Source organism: Psittacula echo (assembly GCF_963264785.1).
Source record: "Psittacula echo genome assembly, chromosome: 3".
In the NCBI taxonomy this organism is placed as follows: domain Eukaryota; kingdom Metazoa; phylum Chordata; class Aves; order Psittaciformes; family Psittacidae; genus Psittacula; species Psittacula echo.
In genome coordinates, this window is record NC_137736.1 from 116,993,562 (window position 1) to 117,020,576 (window position 27,015).

The 27,015-nt window shown below is 49.2% G+C and overlaps 1 protein-coding gene across 2 annotated transcripts in view; it reads right to left on the minus strand.

The window, feature by feature from the left end:
- Window positions 1–26,264, minus strand: part of AMOTL1 (angiomotin like 1) — a gene marked incomplete at both ends in the record, with an annotated part of 65,985 nt that extends 39,721 nt beyond the window's left edge. The window contains 3 exons of one of the 2 annotated variants that reach the window (XM_080614054.1): window positions 1,450–1,596; window positions 23,743–23,793; window positions 26,180–26,264. In XM_080614054.1, coding sequence (XP_080470180.1) covers window positions 1,450–1,596; window positions 23,743–23,793; window positions 26,180–26,264 — 283 coding nt within the window. Of the gene's footprint in view, window positions 1–1,449; window positions 1,597–13,502; window positions 13,537–23,742; window positions 23,794–26,179 lie in introns of those variants that run through there. The other variant, XM_080614055.1, reaches the window with a different exon arrangement.
- Window positions 26,265–27,015: the final 751 nt, after the last annotated feature.

Here is a 27,015-nt window from a genome sequence, read left to right on the forward strand (position 1 = left end):
TCTTCCCCTAAAAGTGCTATTGCCCTTCTGGCCAATAACGCTATTTCTAAGGGAGTCACCATTGTGATTTTGCTGGGTGAGTACAAGGAGGGTGTTACAGTCATAGATTTCACACCAGCACTTTAAAAAGCCAGATTAGTTACACCATCCTAACACCCTACTGAAGTCACTCTTCAGAGGCAATGGCACCACTTTTGCACCCTATAAAAGTGGAGAATGCCTAGAGCTAAGCACCTAATGGCATATAACCATGGCTGGGAGGTTGGAATCTCTTCCTCCTGGAGCTCTCCTCTCACAACCATCCCAAAAGTGGTGTAAGACATCTGTCTGAAGGGGGTCTGAGTCCAGAGGGGTGTTCCTGAAAGGCCCCAGTGTGGACAAAAGGGAGAATAAGCCCAGAGCTCTGCACAGAGTCCTCCATGCCCCTAGGCAACGAGGAGATGCTGTTTTCAGTTCAGACTTTGAGGTCATTCTTGGCAACCTTCTCTCTCCTGCCATTTCCAGTTCTCAGAGGGGTTTGTCAGAAGGACTTACATTTGGGTTTTGGCGTTTGAAAGTAGCTAAAAAGCAAACTTTCTCTTGAGGTCTGGTATTTCCCTGAGATTTCATCAGTTACTGCACATGCTGTGGGATAACTTATATACAACCCGGATACCAGAGGGGAAGAAAAGCTTTTGACTCTTAACTATTAGAATAGGTCATTTCCACGCTGGGATTGAAGCCTGGCCACCAGCATTCAGAGGGTCTGTCAGCTCCCCAGGCTGCTGCAAACACACACATCTCCATCTACCTGTCTGCACCACAGCCAACTGTCCATCTACTTTATACATCCCTGCAGTTACAGCAAACTCTTACTGCTTTACTCATGTTATCACAGCATACAGAACCCCCCCCAAATTGGGCATTTTTGCAGACCTGCAATAGAAGTCTCCCTAACATACCAGTAAGCTCACAGACTAGGTTGTAAATCTGAGAAGAGTGGATAAAGCCAGCATCACACCATCAAGGCAGCTCTTGGTCATACATCAGAAGGATTTCCATCCCTGTGCTAGTCATCTGTCAGCATCCTTACATTTGGGAGATGTACTTTAGTTACCTATTATGAGGTCCAAAAAGGACTGACCAGAATGAGCTCTCCACAGGTTGCCTGTGGTCCTGCTCCATCAGCAAAAAAGCTATGGACCTCGGTCCAGCCGCACAATGAAGAGCAGCCTTGTCCTGAAGGACAAGCGGCAATGCTGCATCCTCCACAAGCACAAGTGACAAATGATGGTGGGTCATAACACTCAAGTCCAAGGTAACTCCCCTTTGACTCCACTGAGGATGAGAAGGTGGCCTTCAATTCTGTAAATATGATTTGTAAATAGTCTAAACTGCTCAATTTACTTCCAGGGAAAAACATGGAAGCGAATGTGGTGGGTTTGTATGGAAGTGTGGCCACACACTTACCAGCTTTTTCTTTGGCACTGATCGCTTCAGCTGTTAGAGGAGAAACTTCATGCCTGCCAGCAAACAATTGGTGATCCTGGTAAAGAAAGCCAGTGTCTTCCAGTACCTGGACTGGGCTGGTAGGCTTGTAACAAACAGATGTGGAGCCTGTAAGAAAGAAGAACGGGATGTCAGTAAAGAATGACGAAGTGTAAAGCCATGACTTATGACAGAAGTCCATAAAACAGTGTTCTTGAGCATGGCTAGGTGCCCTGCTGAGGCCACTGAGCAAACCACCTCTTGTCCTCACCACCCAAATAACACCTTAACTCTGAGGAGCAAGAGGCAGCCACTAAATCACAAGTGCTGCTTCACACACCAACCTTCAAGGTCCCCAGTCCAGGTACAAAGAGAGGCTTATAAGAGCTATAAGTGGGAAGTGACAAACTCATAAATCAAAGCATGGCACCAGGAGATGAAGTCAACAGAGACAGCATAAAACTAAAAGAGGGAGTGGGTAAACAGAAGAAAAGAATAGGTGAAGACCCCATTCCATCCATGAGTGCTTAAGTCTGGGAATTCTTCACAACAAAATCTGCTCATGAATAATAGTTCAGCAATACAGAAAATTGCTGAGACTTAAAATACAGCCAATGCTATCAAGGGAGAGAGTTTATAAATCACTTTGTCCAGATGTTCTTAATACGGTGAGAAGAGGATGTAGCTGGAGGGCCATGGGAATGAGTCTGGCAGACAGACTGAACAGGAGCTGCACACCCAAGCTCCGGCATCAGCAGCCGGACCAGTCCCTGTGCTGGTTTTGGCTGGGGTAGAGTTAATTTTCTTCACAGTAGCTGGTATGGGAATGGTTTGGATTTGTGCTGGAAACAGTGCTGATAACACAGGGATGTTTTAGTTACTGCTGAGCAGCGCTTACACAGAGCCAAGGCCTTTTCTGCTCCTCACACCACCCCATCAGTGAGGAGGCTGGAGGTGCACAAGTCGTTCGGAGGGGACACAGCCAACTGACCAAAGGGTATTCCATGGAATATGGCATCGCGCTCATCATTGGCTTGACCCCACAATTCAAGGAAGACAGACAGACTGGACAGCCTCCAAATGAGGGCAACAAAGATGACCAAAGGACAGCAGAACTTGCCCTGTGAGGAAAGGCTGAAAAGAGTTAGGTCTTCTCTCCCCGGATAAGAGAAGGCTGGAGAAGGGTGACCTCATCACAGTGTTTCAGTATTGCAGCTACAAAAGAGGACAGAGGCTCTCTCTTGGAGAAGTGCACTCAGTTTGGCTTGAGTAGAGTTAATTTTCTTCACAGTAGCTGGTACGGGAATGTTTTGGATTTGTGCTGGAAACAGTGCTGATAACACAGGGATGTTTTAGTTACTGCTGAGCAGCGCTTACACAGAGCCAAGGCCTTCTCTGCTCCTCACACCACCCCATCAGTGAGTGGGCTGGGGTGCGCACAAGGAGCTGCTGGGAGCGGACACAATCAGGACCGCTGATCTCAACTGACAAAAGCGATATCCCACACCTTATGGCATCATGCTCAGCATATAAACCTAAGGGAAGAAGAAGGAAGAGGGGGACATTCCCTGGGACATTGCCCAGGGAAGCTGTGAATGCTCCATCCCTGGTGGTGTTCAAGGCCAGGTTGGATGAGGCCTTGGGTGGCATGGTTTAGTGTGAGGTGTCCCTGCCCATGGCAGGGTGTTGGAACTAGATGACCTTAAGGTCCTTTCCAACCCTAACTGTTCTATGATTCTATGATTCAGACTGATGATGTTTGTCTTCCCAAGTAGCTGTTATGTGTGATGGAGCCCTGCTTTCCTGGAGATGGCTGAATACCTGCTTGTGACGGCAAGTGGTGAATGAATTCCTTGTTCTGCTTTGTTTAAATGCACAGCTTTTGCTTTACCTGTTAAACTGCCTTTATCTCAACCCGTGAGTTTTCTCACTCTTCTGATTCTCTCCCCCATCCCACTGGGGATGGAGTGAGTGAGCAGCTGGGTAGGGCTTAGTTGCCAGCTGGGGTTAAACCACAGTAAGATGAGGGTCAGTGGGTATGAGCTGCACTAAGAGAGGTCTTATCTTAACATAAGGGGTTTTTTTTTACAGTGAAAACAATCATTCACTGGAGCAGCATCCCCAGGGACATGGTAGAGGCCCCATCACTGGAAGTTTTCCAGATGCAGTTGGACAGCGTGTGAGATAACCTCATCTAGGCTCCTCTTCCCACAGAAGGTCAGACCAGCTCATTTGCAGAGGCCCCTTCCAACCTGGGCTGTTCTTTGACTCTCTGATTTTCCAGTTCCTACTCATTTTTCTGAGCATGACCTCATTTTTGCAAAGAGAAGGCTGTCTGAGACCCAAACCTTGGAGGTGAGCATCTCCTGGCCCCAAGTACCCTGGTACAGCAGGGACATGGCAGAATCACTCTCCACTTACACCACCAGCTGCCATAGGTTTTAGACTAAGGGAATGGCCATCGACCTCCAGCACCAGCCACTGCCAAGGGACTTGCTTGAGCAGGAGAGCAAGGGCTCGAAGTGGCATCAATGTGACATCCTTCAGTCCTAGCAGGGCATCCGTCCATCCTGGTGGGGCAGGAAGCTCACAGGGACCTGCAGCACCCTGCTCTGCAGGAAAAACCATCTGCCACGGATGACTTGGACTTAATAACCCAACTGCTTGGTTTGCACTTGGCTAACTGCATGCTTACTGGCATATATTACACAGGGAAGCCTGCTCTCCTTACGTACAGATCATCACTAACCACACACCCCTGCATGGAGCAGGGCAGCAGGAGAGCAGGATCCAGCCTCTCTTCTCTACAGGCATGAAGATACTATTCCCCTCTGTGTCCAGAGGAGAGGAAATAGGTATTTCTGTGAAATGTTAACGAATTCACCACTTTACCATTCTTATTATGCATGAATGTGTACGGCACTTATCTACATTTAGAGAGCAAGAGGGAAAGATTGCTCACTTGAGTAGAGCTAAGCTGAGTATGTTTGTAAAACTGATCATGGCAGCCTGGTCTGGAGTTCTCACCTAACCACTTGTCTTGGGTTGCCATGGCAAAGCAATGACCTACTAAAATCAGGACTGGTAAATGCTGACATCTGCCAAACTGCTCAGCTTCTGATGTCTGTTATGTCAGAGTCGAAATCAAGCAGCTCTGATCCAGGCAGAAACCACTGCCCTTTGCTGTACCCACATTGAGGTAACATCATAAAATGATGTAATGATGGTTTATGATGTTAAAATGATGTAATGGTATTTTATGTTCATTCACATTAGGTTTTAATAAAACGTCAGCTGTAACTGGTACCAAAAGCCAGTTTATGTGTAAAACAGATAACAGTTGCCGAAAGATCAGTGGTTGGCACAAGGCCACAATCCAGATCATGGGCAATAACGCACCACTTGAAAGCTTAGTGAAGCCTCACGAGCCATTTGGAGCAAGGCAGAGGCCTCTTTTTCTTCCCCCATGCTGTCACTGGAGCCTCCCAAATCTCAGCTCTCCTTTCCAGAGACAAAGGTTTCGCTACACCCAGCTCTCCTGAGGTGTAAGTCTGATGCTCAGGCATTTGCTCCTTTGTCAAACCTTCCCATTCTTCTACAACACTGACCAAAAAAGCAATTTCATTGTTATAACTGAAACCCAGTGTGCCAGGATACAGCCCTGTCAATAGACACCACTTCTTCAACTGCCACATAAACGTGTACATGAGGCCCTTAGTGACATGTGGTTGTACTTCGTCATTTTAAAGGTGTTTTCCAACCTAGTTGATTGCATGATTCTATGGTTTAACGGTGGACTTGGCAGTCCTGGGGTAAAGGTTGGACTTGATGATTTTGAAGGTCTTTTCCAGCCTAAATGATTCTATTCTATGGTTCTGTAACTGGTGTCTCTCACAGCCAAACCTGTAAGACACAACCACATCTGGCCCAGTTCAGTCCTTACTTAACTGGACAGCTTCTCCAGGCCTTCATTTCTGCATCTCCATCAACTCTCCCACATCTAAGTGACTGTCTGACACTAATCCATTTGTTTTCCTTTTCTTTTAATTCTAAATAAACATGCATTACACCCTGCAGAAGCAGACGTGTTATCCTGGAGGGCTGCTGCACAGCCCTGCAATTCATCAGAGCTATTTCAGTGAATCATTTGCTAAGATTAACACCAGACAGTCAGCAAGGACCCACAGACAGAGGAGCAACGCTTAAATATTTCCTGTTTCTGATGTGGTTTCAGTCTGGTTTTGAAAAGGATCTAAAGCAAAACCTCATAGGAAGCCCATTGCTGTGACATTACAGGAAAGCCATGTTTTCAGAGCAGTAACAGCGTTCCCAAGAAGCAAATTTCCTCCTCACCAAAACAATCGGAAAAGATGTTTTTCTGACAGCCAAACCATACTATCACTCCAAACTTCAGTGAAACACCATGAAATGCGTGTTGTGCAAAGACAGTTTGCTGCTATTTAGAGGCAACACCTCAAGACAGCGCTGGAGTGATGAGTTTCTGCACCACACTCTGCTGCCCACCTGGGTACCGCTCTGGGCACAGCCTGTCCTGCCAGCTCATAGAGCTCCTTCTCTGCCACCCAAAACCCAAACAAAACCACAGTGCTGTCCTTCAAAAGATCCTCTTTCAATTTGTACCCTCCTGAGTGGTTTGAAAGAGATGAAGGGTTCCAAACACCATTTGGAGCAATCACCTGAAATCAAATATTAAGTAAAGCAGCTTTACGCTTTCCTATAAACTCTGCCACAGTTCATAAGGGAGGTCCAAGAATGACAGAACAAAAAAGACATCATTTCCAAGCCCACATCTGTCCTCCTGTCTCACAGCCAAGCCAGAAAGGAGTGTAAAAACCTTATTCCACATTTAAAATGTCCTCCCTGCCCTGTCACTGCAAACAAATCTCAGGTCAACAAGGAAGGACCTTAAGGTCCTTTCCAACCCTAACTATTCTATGATTCTCTAATTATTTAAAAGACATCGCAAAAGGACAGTCAAAATGCTCCAGGGTCCCAGAGGCTACCCAATGGCTGTGCCATGAATCCCTCATGGTGACCCATCAGTCTCTCCCATGGGTCACAGGAACCCTCCATCAAGGCTGGATGCCCCTCCTGTGCATCCCAGCATGTGAACAGTACTTTCCTTTCTAAGCATCAGCCCAGTTTTGACAGGAGGCATTGCTGTACCCCAGCCACACAGCCATGCCACTCTCCCAAGGCTGGGAGGAAGATCTGAATTTGATTTGGCTCACAAAAAGATAACTCATGCATCCCGCTTCTTAGTTTAGGTACAGAAAGCAGAGACAGCACTTTCAACAGCATCACAAAGGATGCTCTCGGTACCTCCAGCAGTGGTGGGATTCCTCCGCAGCCCCAGCTCTGATGAGGTGCAAGGGCTCAGGCAGACGTTGATTGTTCCCCATCAGCATCTCCCCAGTCGATGCACAGATTTTCTAGGTCACTTGTGGGGTGGCTGACCCATGCTCACACCCCATCATTCTGCTTGGGAACCTCGCATCTGCTGCCAGGGCTCCCGAGCCCCATGAGGACTGAACAAGCATCGCTGGTATTTTCACAGGAGCAGAGCAACATCTTGCAGGACAGAAATCCAACCCACATAATGCACAGCAGATGTGAGCCACCAGCACCTCTCGTTTCCCACATGAAAGCTGAAGATCTACCACATCTGAGCCAAAAGAAGCCTCACCCCTCTGCCTGGCCGGATTCACCAACCCAACCCCCCCCTTCACAGCTCGATGCTCTGAGGAAAGAAATCCTCATCCCACTGTTACCTCCAGGATCCACGTTGTGCTATTCCCGTGCTCGAGAAGAGTTCCCGGAGTCTCCCATCCTGGGTATTGTCATTTCACTCTCCAAAGAGCGCCTCGTCCAAGAAAGCACTAGCAAGACTAATGAGGAAAGGCGATGGAGGCAGCCAAACCCCATCTCTCCCAAGGAATCACGCTAACACATCCAAATGTAACTGCCTACAAGGATGAGCACTTTCCTTGAAACTTCAGCCTCATGCACTGATTTTCATATACGCTTCCCCTCAGCAAAAAACAAAGCGGACAAGCACAAAAGCTACGAGCAGCGCAGCTCCCAAGCCTGGCATGAGATCAGATGGATACAGGGAAGAGCAGAGCCAAGTCTGCCTGCTCGGGAGATCCCCCATGGATGCCCACACTTCCCGCCTTCCCTATGGAAATCGGTGCAGGCGTGTGGGGGCAAACAGTGCCCATCACAGCTCTTTCATCTTGGACGCTTACAGGTTTTATAGCATTAGAATAATCCACTGGGATTTTCCCCCATCCCAGGCTCACCCCTGGAGGAGAGGCAGGATGCGGGCAGAGTATTTCCATCCAGTTACCTGGGCATTAACCCCATGGAGGAAGGGATGCACATTCCTGAAGCAGCTCCACTCGGCTTTGTACAAATATGTGCATTTTTAAAGCCTCTCTCTATTGTAAGCTATAAATTCACCTCTGCAGCTATAGCACTGACTATACAACATGCAGCCAGCCTAAATGTATTCAAATTGAATCAATAATTGAAATTTCTCCTTTGATCACAGCACCAGTGGCACAGTGATGACTCGTGTCAGTGCTGCTACTCTGAGATGAAAGGGTAAAAGTGTTGTTCAGAGCTGAAAGTAAGGGAAGAAACTCTCGGTAGAAGAGTGAAATACAAAGGCTGACATGGAGTTAGCGAACAGACGTTACTGGTGCAGCCGCGCTGCTTGTCAGCACGGCGAACAGTCTGCAGGCATTTTCACTATGCCATAAATTCCCATTTCCAAGCCATAAAGAACTCCAAGATAAAAACTCATCATGCACATTCGTAGGGGAGGGTGTTTTTTTTCCACTGGGGGAGAGGGAAACCATAAATCAAGCAGCTACAACACAGAGACAAGACACTCGCAAAGCAGGGGTTTACGCTATGATTAACTTTGCTGTACTTAGTGCCATTAAAAACGATTACGTTACAGAAGAGCACTGGCATGATCCATGTTGCTTGGATATTTAAGCCCTTCCATTAATTAACCAGAAGTGAAACAGGACCCACGGCTGTGGATCATTCAGTCTGGTTCCTCATTACTTTGAGCAACCATATTATAAAACTCCCTCTTGAACAGACAGCATCTGGAGATGTGGGGTTTTCACCCCATTTGAGGGAGGTTTCGGGATCCTCTTCCTCACATGGACATAAACGCTCTCCTCGGTTCCCACTCGCAGCCACTGACATCGCTCTTTATCCATCTATTTTTTTTTGCCAGTGGTGTCCTTTAGGTTAAATAGCTTTCACCCTGAGTCATTCCCACAAACTTGCAGCGTACAAAGGAGCCTGGGATAAGGACAGAACAAAAATAGTACAAAGACTGTACAGTGCTCTCTAAGTGAAAATGCAGGCATTGAGCTCTATCATATGGACCTTCAGAGTTCTACAGTTTTCCCATTTCTAACACAGGCGACAAACCATAGGCTAAGGATGCACCATTCTTCATTTGATCCGTGCAAAGAACTGCTCATGATAACCCCACACTAAGCAGAGCCTTTGCATTATTCCCAAGTGTCACGTATGAAAGAAAAAGAAATTAAACCTTCTTCCCACCAGAATGTACATTCCAATTATGAGCCTTCTGTTATTAAATCATTACACGCAGTTTATATTCAGCCACTTTGAAAATGCAGAAATTTAATAAAGGTATTATACACAGAAGTGCTAACAAGATGATTGCCTTTAGCTCCTGCTCCCAGACAGCTGAGATCAGATTTAGAACAAGGAAAATCACCGTAACAGCCCATTGGAGTCATCGCCACAGAAATGGCTCAAACCCAGTGCATGTCACAGGCATGGGGACACATCCCATGGGACAGGCCATGTCACTGGCAGGGCCCCCTGCCCACCCCAGGTAGTTGTCCCAGTGGGGAGTCCCACCAGGAAGTGTCTCACCACCTCCGTGGGAAGCAGGAGCCCAGACCAGGTCCTAGGGGGGGGACTCTGGTGCCTCCTGCCCTCCAGGCACCACAGGGGACCCATGTGTCATCCCCCAGCCTGGCTGGGGCCCCACAGGAATACCTGCTCACAACAGACACATTGAGGAGGGAGGGCAGAGGGATAACAGCTTCTCATAGAATCATGGAATGGTTTGGGTTGGAAGGGACCTTAAAGCTCATTCAGTTCAAACCCCTGCCATGGGGACAACTTCCACTAGAGCAGGTTGCTCCAAGCCCCATCCAACCTGGCCTTGAACACTGCCAGGGATGGGGCAGCCACAGCTTCTCTGGGCACCCTGTGCCAGTGCCTCAGCACCCTCACAGGGAAGAATTTCTTCCTTACATCTAATCTAAATCTCCCCTCTTTAAGCTTGAAGCCATTACCTTTACATTTACCCTTACCCTACGTTCACTTTACATTACCATTACATTTTTTAATTACTTCAGTTGGTTTAAGTCTTAAACAGAGACTGAATTTCACTAAAAGCATTTCAGTTCATTAAATTATTCATTAAATTAAATTAATAAAATAATGTCATTATTTTCCAGCCTGAGCCTTGACCCCTGGAGTTACTGCTGGTATTTGCGCTCACCAATTTGGGCACAGCAGATAATCCCAAGTATTGCTCAGTTACTTAATCCCATGCTGTTTTCCTGAGATGTGGCACCCCCCACAGATCACCTGCTCCTCGAAAGGCACTGAATGACCCATTACAATTTCAAGATAAGGTACAGACATGCATGGCAAAAAGCATAGCCAGGGCCATGGAGAGCCAGCAAGTGCTGTAAAACCCGCTGCCACACACGGGATACACGTTACTGCAAGGCAAAACACTGTTCTCACAGGAGCTGGTCCAAATCTAGAGGGATTACACCAGCTTTTCCACATTTACTCCAGATTAAACCCACAGCAGCATCCCACCTACTGAAGAAGTCACTTAAACAACCAGAAAAGATCAAACACGGTTCCTAAATGCAGTATTTCCACAGAAAAGTTGCCCTGACAATTTTCTTTAGAGAGGTGATGTTATTACTGTTATTTTCTATGTATTGCCATCTATTTCTGCTTCTGCCCTGAGCAGAAGGCAGGCTGTTCCATTTAAAAATTCAGGACACAAATGGGAACCAGATTACATCTATCCCAAAGCTGCCAAAAAGCAATTGCTGTATGAAACCAAAAATCCTCCTGGGAGTTTTCCCAAATCCACAAAATATTCCCGAGCACTAAAGTTTCCACAGGGACTATTACATTAGCAGATAGTCTCTGTGTGAAAAACCGAGCACGCAGCCATCTCCTAATGGTTTCCAGGACACGGAGGCTGCACAAGGCACGTATTCTCCACCTTAGCACCAAATAACATTTCACAGAAACATAGAGTGGTTTGGATCGGAAGGGACCTTAAAGTTCATCCAGTTCCAACCCCCTGCCATGGGCAGGGACACCTCACACTAGAGCAGGTTGCTCAAAACCCCATCCAACCTGGCCTTGAACACTGCCAGGGATGGGGCAGCCACAGCTTCTCTGGGCAACCTGTGCCAGAGCCTCAGCACCCTCACAGGGAAGAACTGGTTCCAGACCTGGCCTTTACAGTATCAGTATTAAAACCAAATGGCACTGGGGACATCAGGCTTTTGTTTCCCAAGGCAAAGCTGCAGTGGTCAGCAGCAACATCTCCACTTTGTCCTGAAACCTCCATGCACATCCCAAGAGTCCAGCTGAGCCCGATCCCCAGGCAGCCCTGCACACGTCCCTCTGGGGCTGCTGCTGGGGTCCCTAAAAGCCCTCCTCAGGGTCTCTTCACTGGAGAAATGCAGTGCCCTTAGCTCTGTGCCAGCGCTTCCTTGCAGAGGAGCTCTTACGAGAAGCACAGGGGCTGTATCCATGCATCAGTCCCTCTATCCAGGATAATGATGTGCAGAGTTTGATCCAGATCCAGGAACTGCTCCTATGCCTGTCCACAACATCACAGGTGTGTGGAAATGGAAATCCATGACCCTGCGGGCATGGGGGCTTCAGTGGGAAAGCACGCGCTTGCTCAGGTCAAATCTGCCCTCCTTCAACCTGAGTGCTTCCCAGAGAAAAGGGAAAGCAAAGCTCCCCCTGCTAAACACTGCCAGAGAGCAAACGACAGCAAAGGACAGCAGGGCAGAAGAGGAGGAGAAGAATGGACATGCAGGTGATGGGGGAGCTCCCACCAGCCCCTCCGCAGTCTGTGGAATATGGGGGTCCAATCCCAGCAATGTTGGTGTGGGCACATCCCTCCCGAGGTAACAACCTAAAACCAGGCCCGTGAATCCATCCCCTTGCACCCCTACACCAGATGTGGATGAGGAAGGCTGAGGATGAGGAAGGGTGGGCAGGATGTGGCCCCTCCACGCAACCCCAGCGCAGGTTTTGTTATAAGCTCTCACCCACCCAACATCTCCAGCCCCCTCTCTCAGGTATTTCTTGATACTTGGGTATTTATAAGACCCTTTTAAGAGCTTTTCTAGCCATTAGCAATGGCTATATATATATATGTGTATATATATATAAACTAAAAGTCTGTATTTTTAATATACACACACATAAATAAAATGTATGCAGTTATATATAAAATATATATGTGTATTTAATATTTATATAAAATATATTTCATATATAATATAGTCATATATATAATAATATGTAAATGCATTAAAATACGTAAGCATATCTACATATATTTGTTACATCTCTACATATATGTAAAACATAAATAGATCTAAAATACATACATGAATACATCTCTCCGTGCACACCTGCGAGCAGGACGGGCGCTGCCAGCTAGCTGTGCACAGGGGAAATGAGGGGTCCTCGTCTGCACGGCCACCCCTCTCTCTGAACGCTTTTCAGGCTTGTTTCCATCTAAACCACAAAACACCAGCGCAGTGGATGCCCGAGAAGGGCCTCGCAGGAGCCTCAGCCAGGATCCCGGTCTGACCACAGCTGCTCAGCGCTGCCGGGACATTCAACAGCACCAGGAAAGAGGAAAATAATCCCTTTTTCCATCGAAAAAGGAACAAGCTCAGGCAGCGACGTTCCTGTGCTTAACTCAATCACAGAACCTGGCAGCAGGATTCGGAGGAGACTCACGCGGGGTTTTCCTCCTGTTTCAAGGCTGTTTTTCGCCCTTAAGCAGGAGTTTATCTTTGTTCTCCCTGCAGGGGCAGGGAGGTTAAACACAAAAGTTCCCTCTCACCATCCCCCTACAACAACAACAACAACAACGTGAGAAAACGCTCCCCGCCGCGGGCGGCCCCTCCCGCTGGCTCTGCCCCCAACCCGGTCCCGATCCCGGTCCCGCTCCCGGTCGCCGGCTGGCTGGGGCGGGCTGGCTGCCGCCGTCACCCGCGGGGGACAACGGGGAACCGCCGGGGACGCTGCGATCGCCGCTGCGGAAACACAACCGCCCGCCGCGCGTCCAGCCGGGAACGTTCCGTTCCCGCTGCGCTCCCGGCCGGTGGCTCCGCTCTCCCGCGGGACAGGCGGCGGCTGCCCCCCGACCCTCAACGCCTCGAAACGAACGGCGAACCCCCCCCACCTCACCGGTAGCGGCTCCGGTACCCGCCCGAGGCGGAGGAAACACGCTCAAGTACTCGAGAGGCTCCGAGAAACACGGAGTGGCGGGGAGGGATGGGCCAGGGCGGGCTGCCTGGCCCTAACGGAACACCGGGCGGGGGAACGGGGACAGCCCCGCTCCCGCACCGGGTGGGGTTTGCCCCGGGGGCAGCGAGTCCGGGAGCCTGTCCAGCCCTCCTCGCATCCTCCCTGGAGCGCGGTACCGAGGGAGCGGTGGGACTCCGGGGCGCAGCGAGCCCAACCCGGCACGCCGCACCGCGCCCGCTCCACTCACAGCCGAGTCTGAGAAGAGACAGCTCCAGCGGCACTCCCGTTCACAGCGGCACACACGTGGACAAAGACGCAGGCACTCACAGGGGTGCGCACAGGCACATGTGTGCACACACATAGGCACATGTACGCACGGACACACCGCACAGCCCACTCACCACTCTTACCTCCGGCTCCGCGCCCCGGCAGCACCGCGGCCATCCGCGCCGATACGCGCCGGCCGCCGAGGGCGGGGCGGGGCCAGGCGGCAGGGAGGAGCCAATCGCAGGAGGCGGACCGGGGGTGTGGCTAGGGGCGGGGCCAAGAGGCCTTGGAGGCCACGGCGGTCCTAGCGCCGACCAGACAGAGCCCAGCGTGACCCCCCACACATTGAGGCTGTGGGGCTGGAAAGCCCGGAGGGATCCCGAGCCCCCCAGGCTGGGCCTCGGGCTCTGATGGAGCTTCACCGAGAGGACGGTGAGGCATTGGAACAGGCTGCCCAGGGAAGTGGTGGAATAACCACCATCCATGGAAGTGTCCAAAACCCCTATGGTGGTTATTCCACCGTAGGTGAGTCCCTAAGGGACATGGTTCAGTGATGGACTTGAGGTAACGTTTGGACTTGATGATCTTAAAGGTCTTTTCCAAGGCAGTTGGCTCTATGATTCTCAGGCCCAAACAGAGCCACCGAAGACAGTGGGATGCTCCCAGGGTGAGCCTGTGTGGCAGCACAGCTTTCCCACCTCATGCTTGGGGATGCTTGGGACTTAAGTCTCATCCTAGGTACCAACACAGGCTCCCTGAATAACACTCCACGCTTCACACAGTTGACAGACCCAAGCCCATGCATCAACCGCAGGCATCTTTCCCTTCTCCAGGGCTGCAGCAGCCTCCCCTGCGCCTGGAGGAGCTGGGAGCTCCCTCTTCGGGGAGTAATGGGGCTCCCCCATTCCTAAACACAGCTCCACATTCCTAATCACATTTTCATATGAGCAGTGGATGTACATACCCCTTGACATCAAGGGATTCCAACTGATGCCCAACGTGAGTGCTGCGGTAACAGGAACACAGGACATTGGTCACCTTGAGGTTTCATTGCGGCTCAGCACACCAGATCCATGGGATGTTTTCATCAGGGCTGGAGCGAGCCACTGCTTTGCCTCCCCAGCCCACCTCAGCCCCACTGCCAAGGGTCCAGCACAGGGGACATGGTAGGGGAGCTGCTTGGGTGTTTGCACTGCATTCCATTAGCATCCTTGCTGCCATGTGGGCACCGACTGGGTTGAGCAGCTGCTCTGCACCCTCTTCCCAGCACTGCCCCACAGGGCAGACCTCATTCCAGATGGCCAGCACCACCAGGATGCTGCTTGGGTTTCCCCATCTCATTGCTCCAACCTCCTTCAGTTCAGCAAGCTGCCGGTGGTGCCAGGACTGTCCATTCAATTTGTACTCATTTCTCCCAGCTCTTAACACATGGACAAGATTTTCAGCTCCCAAAGGGACTTTGGTGGCTTCAGCCCCCTAAATACTGTGCCAGAGGGATAAAAGCAGGTAGAAATGCAGGGCTGAAGAGGAACCCACCCAATGCCATACCAATGCCACCGCAGCCCTGTAAAGAGACACAGCAGGACTGGAGCTGACTCCCTGTAGCTCCAGGCAGTGGGAGCATGCTGAAGATCACAGCAGTCTGAAGCATTGTGGTTTTGAATTGCAAAACTCAGCTTTGCTTGGAGTTTGGGTTTTGTTTAAGTGCAAGATACAGGGAAACTATAGGATACAGGAAATGAGCAAAGGAGGGAAAAATATTGGTGGTGAAATGAGATTCCTCAGTTCTCACATCTGCCTATCTACCACGGCAGCAGTTACACCAGAACTCTCCAGCTACCTGGAAGGAGGATGGAGCTAGGAGGAAACGGCCTCAAGCTGCACCAGAGGAGGTTTAGATTGGGTATGGGGAGAAATTTGTTCACTGAAAGGATTGTCAGGCACTGGAACAGGCTGCCCAGGGAAGTGGTGGAATCACGGTCCCTGGAAGTGTTCAAAACCTGTGTTGATGAGGCCCTCAGTGACATGGTTCAGCGGTGGAGTTGGGTCCTGGAGTAACAGCTGGACTTGATCCTGCAGGTCTTTTCCAACCTAGTTGATTCTATTATTCTAACTGTTTCCATGTGAGCTGAGCATCCTCAGGGATGCTCTTCCCTACATGTTGGCATGCAAAACGAGGTGCCCGCTAGGTACTGTCCCTCTGGGTGTCTCTGAAGCTTTGAAACTGAAGCAGCTATCAGCTGTCTCCCTGCTGTCACCTAATTCAGGCTCAAGCAGCAGAGCAGAGAATCGCAAATACGCTGCTTGAAGGGGATGTGAGGGGAGCCAATCACATCCCTGATATCCTCAGGGGGAAAATAACAGTGGAGCGCTAAGAGAGGGATGTTCAGTTCTCTTGTTTCCTGCAGGTGCCCTGAGTATCCTGGAGCAAGTTAAGCCTAAGGAGTTTGAATGCCTAAATCCTCTGCAAAGTCATGGGACACCTTGAACATAGATAGATAGATAGATAGATAGATAGATAGATAGATAGATAGATAGACAGACAGATAGACAGACACCTTGGTCCCCTGGAGGAACCAGCCTTTGGTTTTTCAGGTTGTGTACCTGCTCTCTCTTATCTCCCTCAGTGATAAAGGTCGGCTTTGCTGATAGACACAGGAGAACCATAGACCTGCTCAGCTGTAAATGAAGGTGTAATTTCTCCCTTGGCTTGTTAGTGCCTGTTCACAGCAGTGGATGGAGTTGGATGAAGACACTGTTTGCTGAGCCTTGCTCCAAATGGCAATTCAAGCTCTACTTTTTCTCATGCTCCAGCTTTACCATTTGGTTGGGCAAAATGGGGTGCACTATTCTGGTTACTGTGCTGCACAGTCCATGTCACAGGGAACTGGGTGCAATGTGGCTGTACTGCCCTTGGCCAAGCAGATACAGCCTGTCTGAGACTTCATTTTACTTCTCATTCTGGCCCCACAGTCTACACTTCCCTTTTACCTGTTGCTGTGTGAATGATCAGTGATGCTTTCAGCTCTAGCGGAATAAATACATCAAGAAAAAGGATTATCTGCTGTCTTGTCTTTCAGTAGCATTGCAAGAACCCCATGAACCATCCTGTTACATATCCAAGGAAAAGAGCCCTTTTTTCTGCTGCGGTACAAGTGTGATTTCTCTTTTCCCCCCATTATTCATTTTCTGTTCCATGTTTCCACAAAGCTTTCAAAACCTTTTTCTTGTTCAACTCCATTTTTGTTTGAGAAACTAAATGGCCATGAAGGGTGGCAGGTTGAGGAAGGAGTTCTCTGAACCCTCTGTAGTCCAATACATCTGATAACCACTGGGGAGCTGTGTCTGCCCAGGAGGGCAAGACAGCTGCTGCTCAAGCTTACCCCTTTGCAGCTCCACTATTTTTATGGATTTTCATATGTATTTATTTATTTATATTTCAAAATAAAATGTTTCCCCAATTAGGAATAGCTCCACTATTGTTATATTTTTATCTTTTATATTTCTATTTTTCTCTATATTTTGTATTTTTATATTAATTAATTCATTGATTAATAAATTAATGCTTTTCCTACAATGAACTTGAGGAAGGTAGTAAGTCCATCCTTCCACCCCTTTTGATTCTAACCCTGCTCAGCCAGGCCCCAGTGCTGTCAGGTTATCACAGCAGAGCTGACAGTGCCATCTCACTTCACTGCCTCTCTTCTGCTCCTCCCTGGTAACTAGGGAGACCCAGGAGACACACACACACCATTCACAGCCTGGAAGCACGTCTGTTATACCCTCAAAATAAAACCTCTCATGGATTTTCCAAGCATTTCGGCGAGCTACATGGGAAGGGAGAAGCATTTCCCAGTGCCTCCTGGGCTCAGCCATTAGCAAACCCTTGGTTCACTCAGCATCCCTACGCTATCTCAAACCCCTGGGGAGCTCTGAGCGGTTCCTACCACCAAACCCAGAGCTGGACCACCGAGGCCCTGCAGAAGGGACATGGCCATCCCAAGCCACAAGCAACACGCAGGTATTGACACACATTGCATGTGCAGCCATGCATGTAATCCCACAGATTCCCAGTGCTGCAAGTGAATAACTCATTGTCCTGCTCTTCCTGACTCTGCAGCAATCCCAAATGCCTGCGTGCAGTTTCACTTCTTGCTGGAGCTGCTGCTTTTGACAATGGCCAATGGGCATCTGGAGAGTTTCAGGCCCGTTAACACCACCACTGGGGATGGCACAAAATATCACCATAGGATGTTGAGACCACAGCAAGAAGCTGAATCAAGGATCAGAATACACGGTGTAGAAAGCCTCACCCAGGTAACTTTAGTAAATAACAACCACAAAGCCTTTGATATAGATGCCGGAGAGGGACTGTAGTGATAGGACAAGGGGTGATGGGTTTAAACTTAAACAGGGGGAGTTCAGGTTAGATATAAGGAAGAAGTTCTTTACTGTGAGGGTGGTGAGGCACTGGCACAGGGTGCTTAAAGAAGTGGTAAATGCTCCATCCCTGGCAGTGTTCAAGGCCAGGTTGGATGGGGCTTGGAGCAACTTGCTCTAGTGGAAGGTGTCCCTGCCTATGGCAGGGGGTTGGAACTATGTGTTCTTAAGGTCCTTTCCAACCCAAACCATTCCATGATTCTAAGCCCTTACTGTTAACTCATGCGGAGATAATCTTACTTCTTGATAGTCACAGGCTTTACCTGCACCACAGAGACCCTTCTACCCACCCTCAGCATCCCAGAAGCATCTCTAACTCCTGAGCAGAGGCAAATCCCCTTGGAGCCCCGGAGCAGCTCTTTCCAAACCACATCTGCAGAAGGTTTCTAAGTAATCTTGCTACCAGGCAGCCAGTGAGCTCAGCAGTTCTGGGAGCCCCAGAGACACCCATCCTCCTAAATTAATAGCCTTTGCTAAGGTTTCCGCAATGACAACTGTACATATTTATTGGGTCTCCTCTGATACACACTTAACAGGCAGCGTTGTATCTGGAGGCAGCAGGAAAACTCTCCCTGCACATCTGTTTTTCCAGTGCTGCCAAAGAGCTTTCATTTTTCTCTAATAACTTGACCTGTTTGGTTTCTGGCAGAAGACGGCCAAGCAGAGCACTCGCTCCCTTGGATGCGCTCCAGTACGGGATGAGGTCAGGACAACAAAGAAAAAGAAACAGCTGGATGGCTACAAAGCAGTGGGAACAAACAGGGCAGGGACCAGGGCTTTTTCTTTCCTTCCCTTTTCATTTATCCAATGGGATTTCATTCCTGGGCGTATTTATTCCCCAGGCAGTTGGTATCACAAAAGCCGTGTTTCCTGCACGCCTCCTCCCGACCGTACCCAGGGTGCACGTATAAATAGCACAGCCAGCTAATCCCTCCTCTGCTCGGCTGTCAGGAAATGTGAGGCACAGGTCCTAGGGGTTTCCACTGAGAGGCTGCAGCTCCTACACAAGCATTTCCATCTTGATTTTGGCAGGGTGGGTTTTGTACCCCCACTTCCATTTAATTTTTCCATTTCACCACATTCCCATTGCTCTTTCCAAGACTTTCTGGGCTGGGGGCTTCACCTTGCATTTTTCAATCCGTCTTCTTCCTTTTTTTCCCCTGATATTCAGCTAAATCATCTTAAAGCAGCAAGGAGAAGAATTGCCAGTGGGGAGGGAAGGAGGTGGAAAAGAGGGGAGGGATGAGGGAATGGAAGACAGGGAGAAGACATGCCAAGTACAGGAGAGACAGAGAAGCAGTCTGCACATGTTCCCCTGTAGGGAGAGTTTCTCTCTCCCTGACCTCACTTTCTCCATGGCCAGAATTCCACCTCCGGACTTGCCAAGGAGACAATGCAGCATTCCTCTGCTGGGCCACAAAGCAAGTGTGAAATGTTCTGTTTTAATCATTTACAGAACAAAAGGAACACAACAGTCACCATCTGATTCATATCTGCTGAAATCCCACAGCCGGAGCTGTGGGAGAGGAAACACAGATGAAGAAAGTAAAGGAAGAGGAGGTGTAGGTTCGGTTTGGGTTTCTTTCTTCTAGTCACTGCAGACCTAAAGAAAGACAAGAAGAACCATGCTGGCCTATACAAAAGTTTAAGAGCTCCTGGTGTCCTCTGACACAGCCTTTGGAACGTGTCTGCAGAGAAAATACAAGGAACACTACAAATGCTGTTTCCTCTGACAGGTGATTCCGTTTCCCTTCCTGAGCCAGAGGCTGTAGCTCCATCACCAGGTTTGAGAGCCTTTCATAGACGTCTCTTCCATGATGTTTTCTAATCCCATTTTCAGCCCATTCACACTTTTGGCACGCTGGACGTTTTGTGGTAGCGAGTTGTACAGTGTAACTGCGCTGTGTGAAGACACTGCCTTTGGGCTGTGATAAGCCCTTCCTTACTTCACAGAATCTCAGACTGGTTGAGGTCAGAAGTGGCCTCTGGAGCCATCTCATCCAACCACCTAGGGCTGGTTGTCCAGGACCATGTCCAGATGGCTTCTGAGTACCTCCAAGGACAGAGACTTTACCACCCCCCAAGGCAAAATGTGCCAGTGCTTGGTAACCCACACAGTGAAAAAGTGCTTCCTGATGTTCAGAGGGAACTCCCTGTGTTTCAGGTTGTACTTCTGGTACTAGCACTGGGCACCACTGAAAAGAGCCTGTATCCAAGCCCTTTTCACCCTCCCTTCAGGTATTTACTGATGAGATCCCCCAGAGCCTTCTCTTCTCAACACTGATAAAGCCCATCTCTCCCAGCCTTTTCTCACAGGATTGATTCTCCAGTCCCTTTATCATCCTTGTGGCCTTTCATTGGAGTATCTCGAGTATGTTCATGTCTCTCTTGCACCTATCTACTCCTATGCCATTCATCATTCTTGTACTTTTACTGTATCCTCCTTCAAGCATCTCTTCCACATCCTTGAACTGTAGTTTACTGTGTCTGCTCTGTCCCTCAGTCACCTTTGCCTCCCTTGCCTGGTACTTCTCCAGGGACTCTCAGAAACCTGTGAGCCCTGTGCTGACTTATACAGCAGCAGACCACAGAGAGGTTTCCAAAGGCTGGGCATGGCAGGCAGAGCACCAATCTTTACAACAAGGACAGAAAGAAGAGTCAGGAGGTGATTTCCCAGCCATTGTTAATTCCATCCTTGGAAACACTGAAACGACAAAAGACTTTGCAAACATGTAGAAAAGGAGGATATGAGTAACAACCAGCGCAGACTCAGTAAGAACAGAGCTGGTCAGGCTCATCTATTCTTCTGTAACAAGCCTTGTAGATGAGGGGGGGATGCAGATGCCATATATGTTGGCATATAAGTAAGACTTGTGATAACTGGGTCATATCACTATAAGCAAGAGAGGGACACTCTCTTGGGATGATGGATGCATGAAGATCAAAACGTTTCTTGGAGGTTAGTTACTCATGGCATGAGACAACACAAAACAACCTCTTGTAAATCTGGTACTGATCAGCATTTCCATGAATGACTCAAAATCCAAGCACAGATTCTTATGTTTGCAGTAGCCAGCAGGCTGGGACAAGCTGCCAGAAAGCCGGACACAGGACTAGAGGTCAAGGAAGACTTGATGAGCAGGAAAAAATGGATGTGATCCTCCAGTGGGATCCTCCTCCCAGTGTCCCCACATAGGACAAGAAACTCCCCGTTTGAGCCATGGAAGCCATGTGTACGGACCAAGCTCCATTTCAGCCATGTGTAATTGGCTTAAATTGCAGGAATTTAATTAGACACTGAGAAAACCCTTCCAGTGCACTGAAGCCTGGGAAAGCTGCTGGAACAGGCTGGTCCTCCACATGGGGTGATGGGTGAAAGGAGGCACAAGCCCTGCCTTGAGGCAGGAAGGAGGCATATTAAACTCTTGAAGTTCCGCTCAGACCTGCCTTTCTGTGGCTTCGATGATGATTTTGTTATGGTATTGGTGTTTTGTCTCAGGATGTTGTTATTATAATGCTGCTTTATTCCCAGCTCCTTTAGTAATAACTCCCGCTGTTCAGGTGGCTGGTTTGACCAGGGCTGTGTGGTTTTGGCCTGGTATTCTCAGGCGCTGGTTACACAATCACTGCAACACAGCATAAACCCAAGCTGTTACCGGGATTGTCTTGTCCTCTCCCCCTCCAACACGTGCTTGCTGTTACCCCCTCACTGCCTGGCACCACAAACCACACAGCTGTGCATGGCTCAGGTTAGGAGACTGATTCAGCTGAAAACTCACCAGCCAGGACGGAGGCAAGGAGAGATTGGTTTTCCATTGCTTGTTCTGCTATCTCCCATCCTTTGTCTGTCTTGTCTACCTTGGAAGGAGCAATCAACGTCTTGGAAAGCAGAGTGGAAATGTAAGGTGATACAAGCACTGGTTTGAATAACTGTTCCAGACTGAGCGATGTCTAATACTGCTGTGCAGAGGAAAGCAGTGTCCGAGTTGCTCCTGCTTCCCCTTGAGTGGGAGTGGGGCTGTGCATAAGCCCTAGGAGATGCCAACCACCACCTCAGGAGGCAACGGATCACACTGGATGGCACAGATTATTTCCCCATTAAGATGAGGAGGATGCCAGCAGCCTGTTGCCCCATGTTTCAGCCCTGATTCCTGCCCCTCCAGGGTCCAGCCCCTTGACCAGGGGTCACCAAGAGCTTTATTTTGCCCATCTAAACCATCTGTCCAGTAGCTAAGGCGTTTGCTGCTCAGCTAAAACCAAACAAATCTTGTTGTTTGGGAGAGGGAACTTGTTCTTTGTCACTGAATACATTTGCTGACTTGTGGGGGGGGTTGCCAAAAGTCATAAGAATTGAGCACGTGTCACTGAGGGAAGGTGCCCTTTAAGGGACAAGATGATGAAGATCAAGAAGAAAGGGAGCTGGTGGAAACCATGTCACAGAAAATGCACTTTAAAGTTACTTGACTTGATTTAACTGCAATCTGGTAATGAATGAGGCAGCCAAGGGAAGGCTTTTGGCTTTATTCCTACTCCCTGTTAGACACTCCTCAGGGTGGACGCATATCAGAGTAGTCTCTATCCTGACACCAAGTGGAGAGAGCTCACAAGGACTCCTTTAAAATACAATCAAGTGTAAGACACTACCTGCGAGGACAGCTGCCCTCCCTGCCACCCCTTCCAGCACCAGCGAGGCATTGTACAGTTTATAAGTGTCATTGTATTTACAGGAATGACTTCAAGAACCCAGCTCTTGGCAGCAGAGTTTTACAGCAGAGAGAGTTGCACTTGATAGAAATCATCATTTTGGGCTCCTGCAGCTTTCTCTTCTTACCCCAAGTTTCCAGCAGTGCCCTATGCGGTGAACAGGCTGGGGGGTGCACACAGGCAACCCTTACTGGGGACAAGCCCTCATCAGAGAATCACAGGCTGGTTGAGGTTGGCAGGGACCTCTGGAGGCCATCTGCTCCAACCCCCCTGCTACAGCAAGGCCACCTACAGCTGGTTGCCCACAGCCATGTCCAGATGGCTTTTGAATATTTCCAAGGATGGAGAAGTCATTGCCCTGAAAGTGAAGAAAGAGAAGGGCTCCGTTTCCTTGGAAAGAAGAGCTGGTGTTTGGTCATGTAAGGTGATGGGCACCAGTGTGCTGGAGCAGCCTCACCACGCTGTCAAGAGCAAGGCAGGGTGCCTTGTATCTCTCCCAACACATCTAATCCACACTTCCCAGCATGCTCCTTCTCCAGCTTTCACCCATTTTCCCAGGAGAGGCTGGGGGCTTGATTTCCCCCTTCCCTGCACATCACATCTCCAGGTCTAGGTGGCCAGAAGGCTTCCTGCAGAGGCTTTCAACCATGCAGTTCATCCTCACTCCCTCCTTACCTTGCGCACCTCTAACTCATCCTGAGATAACCATTGTTTTAGACCTTGGTCCTGGGATTATGGGAAGTTCGCCACCAGATAGGGTTTCCCCATGGATTCAGCCTCTGAAGCCTTCAGCTTCCCATGCCCATTTGAGGTTGTTTTCTCCCTAGGTGTCTTCATTCTTGCTTTACACACCTCTACTTCTGCCTCCCATGGGTTAAAAAATACCCTCATCATCTGTGACACCAGAAAGTCACAGAAGCTCCAGTGCTAGCCACGGGCTAAGCATAACCCCCCCCAGCATCATTATCTGAGAGCGCTTTGCACCAGAAAGGTGACAGCTTCTTTCCCAAAGGAAAGAAAACCTGCATCAATTTAACAGAGAGGCACTAAACACGTCCAGCATTGAGCTGCCCCATTCCTCTGATGGATGGCATTCAAAAGCAACACAGAAAGAAGGCACCAGTGGTGACAAATCTATGCAGCTGAAAGCATTCAGTGGCTGCCCTGTGTTTTAAGCCATCTCCTAGTTACTCTACATCGTCAAAAAAGAAGAGGAAAATGTGCTGTGCATGGACTTACCCAGCTGATCCAGAGCAAAGAGGGCTGGGGCACCTTCGGAGAGCTCATTGTCTGAGGGAAGAAGAAAGATCAGCTGTAGAGGAGATGCGGAGAGCTGGGGTGCCAACAGTTTAAATCAAACTGCAGAAAAGCCCCTTCTCAGCCCGCTTCCAGTTCGCCCCTGACAGCCTCCATATGCGTATTGTGGGCATTTTTAATCCAGCTGTTATTGGAAAGAACCTGGAATCAGCTCAGGATGGAGACATGCCTTTTCCAGCATCAGCGAAGGGGCTCTGCTGCCCCGTCTCTGCCCACACTGGGATCCTCAGCCGTGCTCCACTCTGTGGCTATGCCACAGCTCTCCACTCCCTTTTCCTGGCTCGCCCAGTGCTCAGAGCATGGCCAGCAGCATCCTGCCTGCAGCGAAGCTTTTCAGCACGCCACAGTCCCCTCCAACAACAGCAGCTGGAGGAGGTCTAACCTGGGATCTTTCAGAGGCTGAATGGGCGCTGCATTCACCTGATAACATTGCTGTAACTCAGTGCTTGTGACAGGCTGGACCACGGGCTCTAGAAACCCCTGAGCTAGTGGCTTCTTTCACCGAAAGCTTGAGGGAGGTTATTTTGGATCCCAAGAACCAATCCCACCATGAGCCCATCCGTTCTTATCTGCTCCCAGCTGCAGAACACAGCACACATGGATTCCTCGCTGCCAGAAAGAAACACAGCTGCATAAGAGAATGTGGCCAAGTGTTAAATGTCATTTGATCCTTCTAATTGGTGGGGATTCCATTGTTTTCAATCATTTCTTGCAATGTCAAAATGATGCTAAACTGCAAAAACTCAATTTTAAAAAAGAAATTGCAGAGGGTAGGGGTTTTTCTGTTGGTTTTGGGGGTTTTGGTGGTTGTTTTCTTTCTCCTTTCAGGTTCATGGCATTTGGTCAGTACAATGGGTTAGACTAAAAAACCTTTTCGTCTGGGATCCATGGCCTGTTCTTAGAGGGCTCAAGGAGGATGTTTAAGAAGGGCAGACGCACGACACCCTACAGTAATCCATACCTGTGACATTTCTAAGAGATCTTTACCCCCACTATGAAATGCTGTTCGGTCCATCAGTTAGAAGAAGATGTGAGACACTAGTTTAGGATAGCAGTGGGCTGTATACAGAACCAAAAGCCAACATATATCCACATTTAACTCTGCCCTGCCCTGCTTTGCAGACCCAAGCACAGTGGGATCCTGAATTTGACCTCTACAGCTATAAACAGTAACACAGATCATGCACACAGTGAAGGTTTAAGAAAGATAACAGAAGCAGAAATTGTCCTATTGGGGAAAAGGGATGGACTGCAGCAAGCACCCCTGTGCTGGTCCTTGGAGCCACCCTGAGCTGGATACCTGCAGAAGCAGCCGATGCTATCCAGTGGTGCATGGCTGGGGAGACTGAACCCAGAGCTGCTGGCTTCAATAGCATAAACCTACTTATCTAATCCAGCTTGCACGGAAAAGGAGGCGATGCCGCATCCCAGACTGTCCCTTTCCCCTTCCCCAGGCATCCAGGCTATCGGCGGGAAGTTGAGGGAAACAGATGGAGATAAGCAAAGCATTTTACCAAAGCAAAATGTTTCCGTTCCCAAGGTGCTGTCATCCAGAAGGCTCTGGGTTTACTTTGGTGTTAGTCTGAGACACAGCATGTCCCAGCTAAAGAAGGAGCTTTGCCCAAGGGGGGACAGTTTGTACTGGGACAGGGTGCTCCAGTGACAAAGATGAGCAGGGAGCAGATGCGGCTGCTTCTGCCCGATGTTTGAGTGGGGGATAAAAAGCAAATTACAGCAACTGGGTGGAAATTGGGTAGAGATTTACTGATAGAGGAAACAGACCTGCTGGCTCTTTCCTATTTTATCTGCCCTGAGTGCTTTGCTGAGACTGGCAATTTATGTGCAGCGACAGACCCAGCCGTGGATTGGGAGGTCATGCTAAGGTGGGCTGAAAGCTTGTGTGGTCCTGCACAAGGAGCCCCAGCCAGGACATCCCTGAGCCCTCCTGTCCCTGCTGAGACATTGTGTTTCCCTGGAGCCATCCTAAATTGTGCCGCACAACCAGGATTGAAGAGATAAGGGAATATTTTACCAGCTCTGCTCCTAACTCCTCCTTCTGCAGAGTCCTGCTTGTGGAGAATGAGGGTGGTCACATCCAGCACAAGGGGAATATCAACTTGCCAAAAGGTTGGTGTTCAGGTTTGTTGGTTTGGGTGGGTTTTTCTGGCGTATCCCATTCCAGAGAAGGAAGACAAGCCACAGAGCAGGCAGCAGTCCCAGTGTGCCAGCAAGATACTGCAGTTTGGGTCAGACCTTTCCCACCTTCATACTAGACATAGCACAGTGAATGGCAGCGGCACATCAGGAAGGCTCCCAGGATGCTCACTGGGTAGATTAAAAACCAGCAATGATGTCCTACCTCCTTTCACACTGGCAAAGGGATGGATCCCACCACAAGACAACCAGTTGGTTTCATCCAGCTTCCAGTTTTCACCAGGGTCCATCTCTGACTGGCAGCATCAAAGATCTGCTCACAATGCCTCCTGCCGCTCTCTCTGGGGAATAACCAGAAGATACTCTGAGTGCTGTCATGGTCCACACCATGGCCAGCTGCTGAGCAGCTTACCCCAGCAGGGGAAAATGTCTGTCAATGTTGCAGGGAAAAGGGAAAAGGAACAAAAAACTGAGGGAAAATGCCCAGATAGAGAACTATAGGACCAAGGAGTAGCTGGCTCTGCCAACCCTCAACTTAGCACATCCACAAGGCTCCCTGCCATGTCAAAAAGCCACCAATGTTTAGACCTCTCCCATTTTTTGTTTTCAGCCTGACCAATGTTTAGTTGTTTTTTGCACCAAGAGGAGCGTGACCAGCAGGTCGAAGGAGGTGATCCTGCCCCTCTACTCTGCTCTCGTGAGACCTCACTTGCAGTATTGTGTGCAGTTCTGGTGTCCTCAACATAAAAAGGACATGGAACTGTTGGAACAAGTCCAGAGGAGGGCCACGAGGATGATCAGGGGACTGGAGCACCTCCCGTATGGAGACAGGCTGAGAAAGTTGGGGCTGTTCAGCCTGGAGAAGAGAAGGCTGCGTGGAGACCTCATAGCAGCCTTCCAGTATCTGAAGGGGGCCTACAAGGAGGCTGGGGAGGGACTATTCATCAGGGACTGTAGTGACAGGACAAGGGGTAACGGGTTCAAACTTAAACAGGGGAAGTTTAGATTGGATCTAAGGAAGAAATTCTTTACTGAGAGGGT